Consider the following 15,534-nt stretch of genomic DNA (forward strand, 5'->3'; position numbering starts at 1 on the left):
CGTCTTCAGACGGGGCAAAAAAACCTTTCAACATTTTTGCAGTTACACAAAAAATTGTATGAGGCACTCAGCACATTCGGTTTGGTCAGCAATTCAGTTAGTCCTTTGGCAACTGACTTGTGTTTTATCCCCCATATGGCTCTGTTTTGAAAAGAATTATCTCATTTTCTAGTCATTCTCTTATCTCATCTGCAATGTCAATTATCTAAATAAAACATCTTAAATATGATGCAAATAGGCAGAATTCTTTCCCCTTCTGAGTCATAGCTATAGCTCTGCTTTTGTGCAATTAATTGGGAGATAAAATTAAATTTTAAATAGGAAGTCAGAACTAAAGATGCCCAGTTTAACCACCAGCTCAACTGAACAAAGCTTCATTTTTATATTAACAAGCATATAGCACGGTTTTCCTCCAGACACCCAAACCCAGCAAAAATGTTTATGTCTCTCTTAAGAATGCTGTGGAACAGATTTATTTAGGCCAGCGGCCTGGGGCAGTGAACTGAGCCCTGTCTCTAGAGATCCAAATTGTAATCCTCATCTCTAACTGGTGTAGGACTCTTATGTAATATGTTTTCGGGGAATCAGTTTTCTTACCAAAAATGAATATAAAGGATGTTAGGATTTCTAGACTCTCTTTTGGTATGCCTAAATACTGGCATATGTAAGGTTAGGAATTCAATGTGGATTGATGAGATATTGTTTCCTCAGATTTATCAATGTTATCATCAGACCTGCACCTAAGGCCTTATCTCTCAGCCCCACCCCACAGAGGTGCCGGATTCCTTTTTATTTCTGGCAAGTCTAGGTCAATTTTTTTCTTAACTCTCCTCCAGAGGGTTTCTTACCTCATTCTCTTCCCCTTTCATTATGTTTACTTCATTTTATTCCTACTTTGAAATCTTTTAGAGCTTACTTTTAGCATATTTCATCCTTGTGAATGCTGTTAAATCTAAAGTCATATTTTGTATAAATCTTTAATAATTGTTAGTGCTCTGTCGCTGCTTTATTCGTTTCAGCTCCTTTTATTTGGTCTTACAGTACACTGCAATTAAGTGTATTTTTGGTGCCTTTCTGGTGACTATAGTGCCTTATGGCCTAGCCTCTTTCTCCTTGCCTTTTTTTTTTCTTTTTTCTTTTTTAAAATATCCACCTAAGTCTTAAAAGTTACTAGTATGACCGTTTCTTAAAAGTGTAGCTTTAAAAGCACAAAATGAATTGAAACCATGTCCATATCTGAAACTGAATAAACATTTGACTTCCTCACTTAAAGTTTTTTTTCCACTGACTCAGATTGGGAAACAAAAAACAAAAAACAAAAACCTTTATGTAGTCATCTAGATCAAAGTCCTACCATTGAGTAGTATGATAACCGATACTCATTCAAACTGTTAGGTGCGCAGGCGTGTCGCTGGGAGGGACTTCACCAAGATGACAGCTGTGTGTTTCTGAGGTCTTTTTGTCATTGGAACTCAACTTTTAATTTAAAAAAAAAAAAAAAGCAAATAAAAGTGTAGGTTCTCATTGATTATACCTACTTATGGGCCAAAAGAGCTGGTTATTATCCAACTCACTCATCATGAATATCATTGTACTTCCTCAAGTACTTTTGGCTTCATTTCCTGTATTTCCTGTTACCTGTTTGATTGCATGGGGAAGTTTGCAGGCTGAGGTCCATCCAGTACAGGGCAGGAAGCATGCAATTCAAAAGGCCACCTAGAGCTGAAGACGGGCTCCAGTTCAATGTTAGGTTGTTTCCCTGAGCTCACTTTTGGGTTCTCAAATATTGCGGGTTTTTAAATCTCCTATTCAAATGCCATTAATTTTGAAAATGTAAACTACCATGGAGAAATACAGTCCCTATGTCCACTGTCATTTTCACAGTGTCTAATGGGTTTACTAGATAAAAAATATTAGTTGTTCTTTAGTCTTCATAATATTTTTCAAATTTCCACTTTTGGTATTGCTTCTCTGGGTCACAAGCAGCAACTTTCAGGGTCTTCTGAGAAATGTTTCCTTCTAAGCATAACAACTGATGATGATAGTTCCCAAAAACAATGTGATTCACCTGGAAAGAAAAGGGATCTGGGAATGAGCCACAGAATGAATTTGACAACTGAAATATAAAGAAATGAAAACTAATAAAAAATTTTTATTTTTGATTTATTAGGAATTCTTCTGAACTAAATGAACAACAGGAATATAGTCTTTGGACTGTATTAAATTTGTCTCCATCTCAAACTAACTTCTCACTTCTTTAAGCTACAGGGCTTTTAAGACTTTTATGACTTCCTTAGGGAGGAAACAAAAGATTTATTTTCTGATGGGTTTGGTAACTGTATTATTTAAAAGAAATAACTCCATATGGCATTTGCTATATTTGATAGACGATGGCTCTCTAACTGATGGTGGTCATGAAAAAACAACCATCACAAAAAGCAAGTCAGTTAATTTCTTAATTAAGTTCATACCTTTGAAAGCAAACTTAGAATACAAAGTGCCAGAAATTATGTATATATTTATAAGCTATCCACCATAATATCTGATAATATGTAATGCCTGATGTTCAGAAAATCCAGATGTAATTAGAAAAAGATCAAAGGTATTTCAGAGTTCTATTATTTGTTAATATTTATTGAATATCCTAGAAATAATAGATAACCAACTTAGAACTTGCTCATGACTTTATAATTTTTTTACCTATTAATCCTCTCGTTTTTTCCATGACTATGACAAAGATAATCTTAATTATATGTATATTATTTTGAAATGTTTTAAAAAATATAACAAATAGGGGTAATTTCATAATAGTGTATTTTAAAGATATTCCTACAAAACCACTGTCATCCTTGTAGGACTTTGGAAATATGATGTTTGAGTGTGCTCACGGTTTTGTAAAGGAGTTGGCCTTGAGCAAAATCATCCTGGATTATCTACAACATTCTGCCAGTGGATTGTAAAGAGGTAATTGAATAACTTGTCCCCAGTCTAAAGATACTTGATGAAGGGACAAGTGGTGGAGGGTCATTCCATGTCACAGTACATAGGAACTACCTATGAAAGAATTTCCTCTTAGGGGTCTATAATCCATAACACTTGGAGTAGGCTGGCCTAGAGAATATCTTTTAAATGCAGATTAGAAATGTATAATTTTAACAATTCATTGGTATTCAGGATCAAACTCACTGTTACCCTATTTCCTTCTAAGAAGCTCTCAATTCCTAATGCTAAAGGGAAAGACATGTTCCTGTTATTCAGTCTTTTGCTCTGTTTATTTTTTTAAAGACTTAACAAGACATGGAGGACTCAGGAGGTTTAGTATGAAAATTACCAAAACACTGAAAATATAGGGAAAACTATTATCAAGATATTAATCTCCATGACATCTAGTAGCATGGAAAGGGGAACTTAAGGCAGAAGAAGACAGCTGTGTGACATGCTACAACTTCATAAGCACAAACAGCATCGGGAAACATTGAATTATTGCCATCTTAATTAAATCACTGTCTTACTAATTGGCTTGCCATTTAGAGGGACCAAAATTAAGCCTATATGAAAATCAGCTAATGAAGGCTTAAGTTCTCAATGGGGCCAACCCCGTTTATAAATAAGAACTTTGTGATTTAAGGGCTGCTGCCTCCTACATATTTTCTAACTAGCTTGAATTTTTTTCTGGTAACAGATTCATTTCCGGAGATTAAAAATGTGTTCTCATTCTCATCCTTTCTCACCCCTGGCCCAGCCTCCAGCTTTCTTTGGCATAAGGTTAAGGAAGCAGAAGGTAATATTTGATAGATGTTTATGGATTTTTCCAACATTATGCAACATAAAATTAGTAACTGGTACACTATTAATTCCTAATTTTCCTAAATAACTCAATGGTAGTCATTATCACTAAAAAGAAAAAAAAATGCCCAAAAGGAATTGAAATATAGCAGAGAAGATTGAAAGGGAGAAAGACTGGGAAATATGATGTTGACCCCAAGTAGAAAGAAAAATGCCATGAAGGGAGTAGTCACTGATTGTGACATCAAAAGAAATGGATGCACTCCAAGGGGGAAACAAAGTGCTTACTTTGGCGACAACCCTGAGCAAAATGATGGTCTTCATATACCCAATGTATTTTGTGGATTTGGTGGTCACTTGCAGTGAGATAATAGAAAGTTTAAGAAGGTTGACCTGAAATTATTTTTGTCACCTCAAGATCTTACACCAAAACTTATCACTTTGTATCTTGTTAAAATAGAATTGGGGAAACCGATCAGAACTTTAACATTTATCATTTTGAAGGTGAATAGAATATAGCAGGGGTGGACTGGTAAGTATTAATATATGGACCTCTGGAAAAACATCCCTGGATTAGTAGCATAGGGTTGTGTAATTCCTCCCACCATGGCTGGTTTCAAGCTTTCAGGGTGATGTCACTGAATGTGATGTTGGGAAGTGCACGAGACACACCATCAGCTTCTTGACAAGCAGGTGGGAGCTGCCTCCACCACCTGTTGAGGCCCAGGTCTCTGGGAATGAGGAGGTGGGGGGTGAGAAAAAGTCTCCCTTTATGGAAAGGAGTTAGAACGCTGAAAAGCAGAGTCATTCTAAAGTGCAAAGCTTATAGGAAGAACACTGCTTCTTGCTTTCCCTATGTACTTTCCTTCAGGCTTCTCTGATAACCAGGGAGAACCAGTTCTAGCCCATAAGCAGGATTTTTGGCATTGTTAGTTGACTGAAGTGAATGACTTATAGAAACAAAGATGCTGATAGCAATATAACCAAAGCAATGGGTGGCTTGTGTTTAAAAAATAACAGATTTGAAATAAATTTTGTAAAAGAATAAAAGGACTTGACAATTTGCAAAAATATCTGTTTATCTCTCTGTATGAACTTTTTACATTGCCTCTTTTGCCATAAACACATTGAAAGCTTCTGACTGAGGACGCGGACAATGGGAGTTTTACGTCCCATTTAACCGGAAGTTGGATTTGCAATAAAGAAGAGGTACCCATATTTTACTTACCAGCTCTGGTTGGAAGACTGATGTTGATTTATGCAGCCATCTTAGCCCTTTGTTTCTATTATCACAAGGGTGCAGCCTCAGGGCCCCGGTTTCAGGCACAGGAGCTAAGCACCACTCTCCATGTTTAATAAGTCTTAGCCAGGTGTAATTGAATTGTTGAAGCTGTCGGGAAATGAACAAGGAGAAGGTCACTTTAGGCAGCAGATACAGGTAGGGTCTCTGCCAAACATTTTGGTTAGCGATGGTTAAGGATATAGGCACTTGGGTCAAATGTTTTGTACCCAAATCCCAGTATTGCCACTTTCAATTCTGACAGCATGGGTATATTATTACCATATTTAATTTCATTTTTATTATTTTTAAGTTGGATAGCAATAGGGAGTATCTCAGAGAGTTGAGGTAATGACTGTGAAGTTACTGTAAGCCCTCAATAAATGTGAGCCGCAATAATAATAATTATTTAGTACAGTTAGTGTATATCTGCAAATGGAGGTTATTTCAGGTGGTCTGAATCCTAGACAATCCTAGACAATCCTAGACAGGTGCTTGAAGTAGTGGAACATTCAAACCATCTGTAGCCATTAGGGCCATAAGGAGATCCAAGTCACAGTCCTAAATTGCTTTGGTGGAAATTATTATGCTTCTTTGTTTAAGACTATCCAGATTACTGGATTCCTGGAGGTTTTGTAAGAAAGGTTAAAAATCTTTCTTAAGGCTAAAAAAAATGTTCCTATTTAAAGAAAGGTTAAAAATCTTTCTTTGCTGATAGCAGAAAGAATTATCAGGTTCTGCTCTGTTAGCATCCTGTGGTTTGTAAGAACTACTCTTGGGAGAAGTCCGGTTTTGGGGAGTTGCCAATGTCTAAAATAAATACTGATTCAGGTAATGGAACCATGTTTTCAGTTTTTATAAGTAATTTTTCCAGTTACTTACACCCTAGTATCATCTGCCTGGTCAATTTATTCTAAGTCTGTGGGTCTGCAGGAAATTTGTTTTTTCTCACCAATGTGAACATAAAAAAAGTAGACGGCTGGTAAAAATCTATCTAAATGCCTTTGTGTAGAGAATCATTTGTGATGTAATTGAGATTTAACTTAGATCATCAGGTATGTCATTGGGTTAGATCTCACCACTCAAAGGGTAATCTCTGGACCAACAACAGCATCACCTGGGAGCTGGCTGGAACTGCTGAATCCCAGCCCCACCAGGAACCTATTGAATCAGAAATCTATATTGTAACAAATTTCCGGGTGATTTGTATGCACATTAAAAATTGAGAAGCATGGTCTTATGTCATAATAAAAGGAAGTTAAATGGCTACTAAGAGAAGCTAGGCATTACCTTTAAAAGGGACATCTCAAACGGTTGAAAAGTTAATAGCTAAGGGGACTTTCTAGGTAAAGTGAAGGTTAAGGCTTGGTGGTTCAATCCTCAGCCTTTATTCCTTTCGAGCTTTTTTGGTTGAATGCTATAAACTGGTTTGGTATTAAACTTCATTAATTCTGCCAAAATAAATTAACTTCCTCCAAGTCCCTTTACTTTTTGTTATTAAAACAAACTACAAGCTAAAAATGAGGAAGAAGACAAAAAGGGAGATGGGGGTTTGTGGAAAGCAGGGGCTACGTATTCATACTTTTGCCTCCCAGTTTCCCCTTGAGAGCCTCAGTGGTTATCCAGACCACAACTTGGATCTTCAGAAAAAATCCTGGTTAATCAGGTACAGAAAATCACAAGAAGAATGCGTCTTGATGGATTGAATTAAATAATACCTTACTTTCATATAATTTGGACTACTTGTGGTTTTCTTTTGCAATTTATGATTTTATTTCCTCTTTGAATTGTTAATATGAGTTGTATCTTTCAAATGATTTCTGACACGTTTCTCTTCCTTCTACCTCCTCTCTTTCCTAATTAAGAAAGAGCTTCCTCAGCCGCAAGTTTACAGTCTGTAGCTGAATTGTAGCAACAGAGAGGACAAAAATGTCTTTCCCGCTTTAATTCAGAGGTAGAGGGGAGATGTGGTCAGAAATAGAAGCAATATCTCTTAAGTCAAAGCAAATAGGTAAGCCTGGGGAAACCTAGATTCTAACCACAAAAGAATTTCTTTACCAAAGAGTGATCTACAATTTTAGGAAGCTGAGTTCTACTCATGAATTGATGTTTCTATGAGTTCTATTTGGCATCCAAACCAATAATATCTGCACAGAATGAGAATGGGTGGGGAACATACACTGAAGAGGGAGGTACCACCACTCAGAGCTCACCTCCAGCTCGGCAGAGTCCCTGGTGAGCTGGTCTCCCTGGCTCTCCTTCCTCCCCTTCCCATTGTTTTCTGAGTTTGTCAGAGATTGTTGAAGGGTTTCCACCATGGATCATGGATTATGTAATTTGCATTACTCTCAATATGGATTCAGGAGAACTGAATCAACAAAATGGCTCCCTTAGATTATTTGAAAATATTCTCTGCCTTTATTTCCTTTATTATTTTTCCTTTAGATGTAATTTTTATTTTTCACATTTTTTGTCTTTATTATTAGAACAGTAAGCGTCTATGGAGCACTGAGGGTTAAGTACTGGTCTATATGCTTCATCTGTATGACATAATTTGATCCGCAAACCTGATTTAGGGGTTGGCTCTGTTATAACTGCTGTTTACCTAAAAGTTAAAGGATTTGCAATGTTAACACACTTGAAAGTGATGGAGCAAGAACTGGGTCCCAGGTGGGTTGACTTTGGTATGCACAATTTTACTCCCTTAGTCACTATCTTTACACTGAGTGGTGGGCTACCTTATCACCAACCTTATGATCATGCAGCAATTTATAAATTAATTATTGTTTGTACAGCAAAAATGAATTTCTCAAGTGAGCAGTAAATGTACCACACTTGCACTTATCAGGTACACCTGGGCCTTCTATCAACTGTGTCTTTGATGAGAGAGAAAACCCAGCCCAGCGGGTACCTTGCTGCTCGCATCACAGTCTTCCAAAGTGGCTGTGGTGTTTTCAATGGAAATGCATTTGCCCAAGGCCACATTAATAAGCTAGGGAACAAAATATAAAATATGCATTAAGAAAAAAATATTTTAAAGTAGAACAAGACATTCAGAAAGCACAGACTATAAAACTATAATAAGGTTAAAAGATAGTTAAGTTGATAGCTTAGCATTACTTAGCACTATACGATTTTATTGGTTGCTATCTCTAACAGAGACATAATGTAATCTTGCTAAAGTACAGCTTCAATCTGTCAATTTAAGCCTATGATTCAGCCTCAGAGCCAACAAACAGAAGCTTTTGATTAACCCTTGCCTGGAATGCTAAATAGAGAATGAGCAAAAGGTAACATGAAAAGTAGTTATTTTCTTGTCTCAAGTTTTTCTGATGCATACATTAAAAGTCAATGCACAGACTTGCAATTTAATCAAGCCAACAGTTATGGGCTCTGTTCCCGGTCTGACCCCTTCAAGCAATTTCACTGCTTAGGCACTGAATCATAGATAAATTGAGTCCTTCAAAGAACAGCAGATTCCAGCTGATTCCCTGTCAGAATCTTCCTAATGACTCAGGCAAGCCACAATTCATTACAGGAAAGTCATGAAAGCTAATACAGAGCCAACCTTAAAGGCACTTTCTGGCAGGCCCCCAGGTTTTTAATGGATTTGCAGGGTCAAATATGGAGGTAGCTTTCTATAAGTCACCATTTAATGCAGAAAAATGTTGATTCCCTTGCCCCCTTTGACATCTTGGGCAAGGCTAACGAGATGGTGAGTTAATAGTGCAATTTAGACTTCTTAGATTTCTGGAAGAGCAGTGTAGAGTCAAGTCTACACTCAGAAAAGCCTTCTGAGCTGAGAGGTGGCGAAGTCTATGTTGGCAAGGACACTATTTGTGCCCCCTCCTCTTCTGAGGGTGTTGTATGATATAGCTGTGTAGCTCAGAGTTGAAAGCCTTTATAACAGGGTGCTCTTGGGGTGGCCTTCCCTTTTACATGCATAGCTTAGCTTGCAAGAAAATCAGGGGCATCTTCGGGGACCAGAAAATGCAGAAAATGAAGTAAAACAAAACCCTTTAGAAAGTGGGAAAACTGCAAATATTGGTAGGCAAGGGACCAACATTATTAAGGACAGGAGAAAAAACATGGGTAAGCCAGAGGGTTGGAACTGCAGTCTTTCACATAAAGATGGACGACTAAAGAATTAGACCCTCAGTAGAACCATGTCCTGGGAAAAACAATTTACCCCGTAGCACAGGGAGACAACATGGTAGCTAGAGTCTCCCTTGGGAATCTGAACCTTCTGTGGACCTTCATCTGGGTTTGAGATACAAGTTTACTCTACTTCCATTGGATAGGAACTTTGACAGCCATAAAAATAGTACCAGGTTGGGGGTCCCTGGGTGGTTCAGTTGGTTAAGCATCTGCCTTCGGCTCAGGTCATGATCCCAGGGTCCTGGGATCTAGACCCACATCAACTCAATTCCAAGGCCTGCAGCAAAAGGCTCATGCTCAGTGGGGAGTCTGCTTCTTCCTCTTCCTCTGCCCCCTCTGCCAGCTCACCCCCCCCAACCCAGCTCTCTCTCAAATAAATAAATAAAATCTTAAACAACAACAACAAGTACCAGATTGGTTACTTCTTGGGTAGCTGGCATGTGAAACAAATCTAGAAGGACAGAATTTCCATCAGAAATCTTCAAAGAAAGCTCTATTCACAATGTAGAGTGACAAATATGGGGAGAGACTATCCACCAGTAGTAAATGGAGTGGTCAGGACGCACAAAAGGAATTAACTTCAGAGAAGAGATTTAATAGAAATGCATGAACGTAGGATAATCCTGGAGATTAAAGAAAGGAAATGTGCTCCAATTGTTCTCTGGATTTTAACAGAGATAAACATAAACTTCTGTATTTGTGGATTACCCAGAAAACATTCTCTCTTCCCACGGGTTTAGAAACCTGGTTTCAATACAGCCGAACAGGTTGTACTGCTCCAGAATCTCACAGAACTTCCAGAGAGCTAAACATGAACGAGGGAATGCAGCGTGAGCGGCTGCCAAGTGTATCTGGCCCGGGATCCTATTTCTGGCAGCACAACTAACATTGCCCAAAGCAGTGTATGGGAACCCCTGGTTTAACTGATTTCTTTGTATTTATTTTGTACAGTCCCGTCTGCCAAGCATAGAAAAGCATTAGATAGAGGGGGAAATTTTTCTTTCCCTTGCTTTCTGCCACGCTTCGCTTTCTCTGAAGATTTGTTTCCCTTCTTCCCTACCAGAAATTTCTGGAGAAACTACTTTTCTTCACATAGAAATGATTCATGAACTCCCAAAGAGTTGTTACTTTTTATCTCATTATGAATGGTTTTAAAAATTGATTCTTCATTTATTTTCAAGAAATTATATTTATGATTTTATTGTAAACCATTTCAATCTTTTTGAAAAAAAAATCAGTCAGTATCTAAATTTTAAATCACCCATTTTGAATTATTTCACTTTCCAGTTGAGGAGGTGGAGTTCCCCACAGTTTATCACAGAATTACTAAACCTTGGGCTATAGGCTATTTGCTAAGCATCTAATTCAATACAAAGACACATTATTAGTGAGGTTCTTTCTTTCACTAAGTATTTGTGGTTCAAAAAGATCTGATGTGTTCTTATAAAAAAATGAAAAGGAAAAAAAAGACCTTGCACTGGATTTAAATTCTTAAATTAGTTGAAAAAAGGAAAATGTGGAGCAAATAACAAAAAGCTGCAGAGTTTATTTTCTTGGGACTTTTCAAAACTGTCCAAAATAATGGTCAAGTTAATCTTAGTCTGAAATGTCTGGAAAATAACTTTTAATAAAAAAATAATAATGCTCCTTACTGGTTATTTCAGAAGGGAGGAAATGATATCTTCTTTATGATTTGTGTAAGGAAAGCAACAAATAGAATTTTTAAAAATAATTTAAAAATATTTTCTGCATTTTAATATATTATAGCTCAAGCATCAGCGGAAGGCTGTTTTAAGAGCGTTTCAGAAATTTTCATGGGAATGCAATTATAAATTAATCTCACAGAGGAGGCAAAAGGTAGTTTTTTAGTTCCCTCTGGTGGTTAAAGTTCAGTAATGCTCTTGCTGAGAGTCTGTTAGGACAGGAAAAAAAATTACTATGGTGAGAATTTCTTTTTCTCTTACTCAGGAGTTAGAATTAAAAAAGAAAAATGTAAATTTATTTTACAGACACAATTTTGAACAGTGTATAAATCCAGGATATTCTTTCTAATGGGTTACTTAGAAAAAGACACCAGGTTGAACCACCAGAAATAGTTGCTATTCTCTTTTGACCTATAAAAATGACAATTTTATACTACATTATGTTACATACAAATAGGTCACATGTACTGGTTTGTCAGTTGAATTTTTTACATTTCCTCTCTTCCATACTCTTCCAGAATTCTCCCCTGTACTGTCAGGGAGAATGGCTCTACTAAGTCCTTGTCATCAGGAAATTTCCTAGGCGGAGAATGATTGGTTTGTACAATTCACTTTCTAGGGAGAACTGAACAAAAATGGCCCAAAAAGCAGGCTTACTGATGATCAAGTCTTAGAACCTCTTTTATGAAGAAGAAGAAAATTCTTAAAGAAAATGAAATAATGCCAGGAATATTTTTAAATAAAAATAAATGAGAAAATAATAACGCAGATAAACCGTATGCATGACTGGGAAAGAGCTCTAGGTCAAGGCTTGACTAATCACTTCTAAACCCATTCTACGGTAAATAACCTCATGTCTTGCCATCCTCTTCAAATTAAGCCCCACTCCTAGAATGGGTTTGAAATGGCTTTCATCCAGGTTCTCTGCTTTCTTGCTTTAATTTCTTAGCTTTGTACTCTGTCCAACCTCTTTTGTGTGGTTTCTTCCCCTTTTGGTACATTATACTGTGCACTGGAATTTTTTTGGTCATTATTTGACAATTTCTTTTATATTCAACCCGTCTGACATCTGTAAAAATGGAATTAAATCATGTCGTCCCATTGCTTAACCTTACTCAATAACCTCCTGTTACATTCGGTAGAGGGGGCGGGAAAAGAAGAAAGAAAAAGAAAAAGAAAGAAAGAAAGAAAGAAAGAAAGAAAGAAAGAAAGAAAGAAAGAAAGAGGGATGCCTGGGTGGCTCAGTTGTTAAGCATCTGCCTTCTGCTCAGGTCCTGATCTCAGGGTCCTGGGATCGAGCCCCAGGTCGTTAGGCTCCCTGCTCAGTGGGGAGCCTGCTTCTCCCTCTTCCACTCCTCCTGCTTGTGTTCCCTCTCTCTCTGTGTCAAATAATAAATAAAACTTAAAAAAAAAAAAAAAAAGAAAGGAAGGAAGGAAGAAAAAGAAAAAGTGGAGGGAAGGAAGGAGAGGAAGGAGGAGGGAAGAAGGAAGGAAGCAAGGAAGACCCTTATCCTGCCTGCCAGGACTATGTGACCGGACTTTCTCTCTGCTCCCCTTCATATCGTCCCATTCCTCTCATTCATACCCTGACAACATTCATCTTCTTGGCAGTTCTTCAGGGCCTGGACAGTCATCTATCTTAAGAGATTTTGCACAAAGGTCATCCTCTGCCTAAGACTCTCTCCTTCAGAGCTTGGCTGACACCTGTCTTTCAGGCCTAGGCTTCAACATCTCCTCGAAGTTGAATACTCTACCTTAGAAAGATTCATCCCTAAGACCAGTTCCCTAAATGAGAGCCGTTCTATTTTTTTTAAACATTACATACTCGTACCTTGTTTTCCCTACTCAACTTTAAGCTCCACAAATAGGAATCAAGTCTGCTTTATACATCACCCTATAGTATGGTTCTGAAATGCTGTCTGGTTTATTGATACCCAGTAGATATTTGCTGAGGTAATCAATGAACCTGAATGCCTAAAAGCTTCCCTCAAGTTCACCTATATTTAACCCTTAACAGTGTTCTCTCATCTGCGCTCGTACTTGGTATTTACTTGTAATGTAAACCTTTATTCTTTTCCACACATTTTCAAGAACTTTTAAACTTTATTTTTATGGAGTCAGAACTTAATTGCTGCTTGAACTTACCACACCCTTAGCCCTCACAATGGGAGCCTTCAAATCAGGAAAAACATTCTCCAAGTACCATTTGAAACTTTTGCATTTTAGTTTTTTTCGAAGTTCCCGTTGCTCGGTGAGGTTTCCAACATCTAACCCTTGGTCTATGAGGTGGTCCCCATGGCCATAGAATAGCTCCTTGTATTCATCCAGCCAGACCTCAGCAACCCGCACCAAGTTCCGCTCTACTGTCTTCATCCGGTCTTTGGGGAAGGAGTATGGATTGTCATTTCTGAATATATGGCCCACTCGGGAGCAGGGAATGATTTCAATTTCACCACCACACATCCACACCTGAAACAGTTTGATAATAAACATCAATTATCAAATGATGTCCCCAAATCATGGGCGTTAGTTAACAATAACAAAGAACCACCTGGTGACCACTCCCTCCTGCCTCCAGTTTGAAGTAGTTTTGTCCAATAGTTTCAAGTTAAACTCAACAGGTTTATTTAGTTTTGTACATTGCTGTGGACCATTTTAGGATTCGTTATATATATATATATATATATATATATATATATATATATATCCCTACCCTGTAGTGTCCTTCTTATTTTACGAAGAAATTCTCACTGAATCCCAAAGTGTAAAATATGGAATATGGATTCCTTTTTTGGTTGGATTAAGGAAAGGAGTATATATTTCTGTTTTCAACTTTCCCTTCTCATCTTGGGATGACCCATATGGAGCACAACTTGAAAATGAGCTCAAAATAATACCCCTTTTATAATATATCACCCCATTCCTCAGGAAAGCAGTTGCCTTTTGGATTCTCTTTACTCTGGCTGCTGCCAAGACTTGCTTAGCTGTTGATCAATGGTTATAAATACCCAGAGCTATCTGAAATGTCCAAAGTTGCTGCACCATTGCCTGTTGATGGCCTGCTCTAAAGGCACTTTTTGTACTTCTGTCACTTGCGCAGTCTAACATGACCCGTTACTCAGTGATTTCGTTACTTCTGATATACTAGAAAAACATTCCTGGAGATATTTTGTATGAAGTATGAATCCCACAGCACTTATACAGAATGGCAGACAGTTATTTCCCCCATAGTCACATGTAGAAACAGTGTTATAAAATACTAGGGAATTCTAATAAATTTCAGGAGAGCCATTGATTCAACCAAATTTAACCTGTGATATTAAAACATTAATCTAGAGGCCCTAAAATTTCTGTGGAATTTCCTCCCTGAGGCAGTCCCATATCTAATTATATTAGTAAAATAAAACCAAATGATAAAGTCTTAATTGTAGAGAGAATTTGAGGACCACTTGGTAATACCTTGAATGAGAGCTCCATATTTTCTCCACCCCAGACATCAAGCCCAGGGTCATATGTTCCAAGTTCAAAAAAGTAATTTTTATCAATAGAAAACAATCCACCTGCCATGACGGGGCACCTACAAAAAGAAATGTTTGTGTTTTTAAGCTTGCATGTCATGGGAATTCACTTTTCAAGTGGGTCCCTTGTGCAATTGTGATGGCATTAAGAGATATTTCAAAATAGCTACCAAGCATGGGGAGGTCTTAGAATGGAGTCACAAATAGCCCTGAAGTCATCATTCCCTGGTTCATGGTGGCAGAGCTTGATTAGTGTCAGGAAGGATGGGGCTTGGAAGTAGAATTCTTATTTGCCCTTTACTTTCTGGCACAAACTCTCCAGATAGGTTATTTTTAACAATGTTTATTTAACAGTGCAAAGGGAGTACCAGGCACAGTTGTATTATATATGTACTATCTCAGACTTTATGAAAATCCTACAAGTATGTACCATTAAGAAACTAAAATAAAGAAATGGTCACAGGTTACTATGATGTACATCAGGGTTCACTTTAGGTGGTCTGGTTTGACTCTATGATTTCTCACTCCACTCTACTGCCTCAACTGTAGACAGAGTTTGCTGACAGCTTATTAGGTGGCAAAACTTTTTAAAGCATGTCATATAATTGGATTTAATTCTTAGATGATAGAGGTAGCTCCTTTTTTAGTCTTAAGGCCGAATATGAGGAAATGAGATTCAAAGAGGTTAAGAGACTTTTTAAAGCTCACACCATTAGGAAGAAGTAGAGTTGAGATTTAAATCCAAAGAGTCAGATTCCAGAGTCTTCATGACTGTTATAGATTATGGGGGATAGAAACTACATTTGAATCAGCAACTGGACAAGGCAGTAATCACTTTCCATGGTGGCAACCACTGACCCAGTTGAAATTGTGTGGACAGCCTGTCTTGGGTTTAGAGTACAATGCAATTTAAGATAATTTCTGCCCCACATCTACTTCCCCTCCCCTACAATTTATGCACATATTCTGTCTGAATGCCCAAATGTCCTTTCTAGTCCATCCAGAATGCATTTTCTTCCTAATGTTACGTGGAATATAATCTGAACTCAATCACTACACTGACCTTCAAAGCGGAGTCTTATTTTTTATT

General features: G+C 37.6%; 1 protein-coding gene across 1 annotated transcript in view; it reads right to left on the reverse strand.

The window, feature by feature from the left end:
• Nucleotides 1–358: 358 nt before the first annotated feature.
• Nucleotides 359–15,534, reverse strand: part of GALNT5 (polypeptide N-acetylgalactosaminyltransferase 5) — a 43,691-nt gene continuing 28,515 nt past the window's right edge. The window contains exons 6-10 of the mRNA XM_004743890.3: nt 14,386–14,503; nt 13,072–13,395; nt 7,977–8,057; nt 5,015–5,176; nt 359–2,068 (exon numbers count right to left, since the gene is read on the reverse strand). Coding sequence (XP_004743947.1) covers nt 1,925–2,068; nt 5,015–5,176; nt 7,977–8,057; nt 13,072–13,395; nt 14,386–14,503 — 829 coding nt within the window. The 3' untranslated portion in view covers nt 359–1,924. The remainder of the gene's footprint in view (nt 2,069–5,014; nt 5,177–7,976; nt 8,058–13,071; nt 13,396–14,385; nt 14,504–15,534) is intronic.

This window comes from Mustela putorius, unplaced genomic scaffold, assembly GCF_011764305.1.
Source record: "Mustela putorius furo isolate JIRA1106 unplaced genomic scaffold, ASM1176430v1.1 tig00003869_pilon_pilon_pilon, whole genome shotgun sequence".
NCBI lineage: Eukaryota > Metazoa > Chordata > Mammalia > Carnivora > Mustelidae > Mustela > Mustela putorius.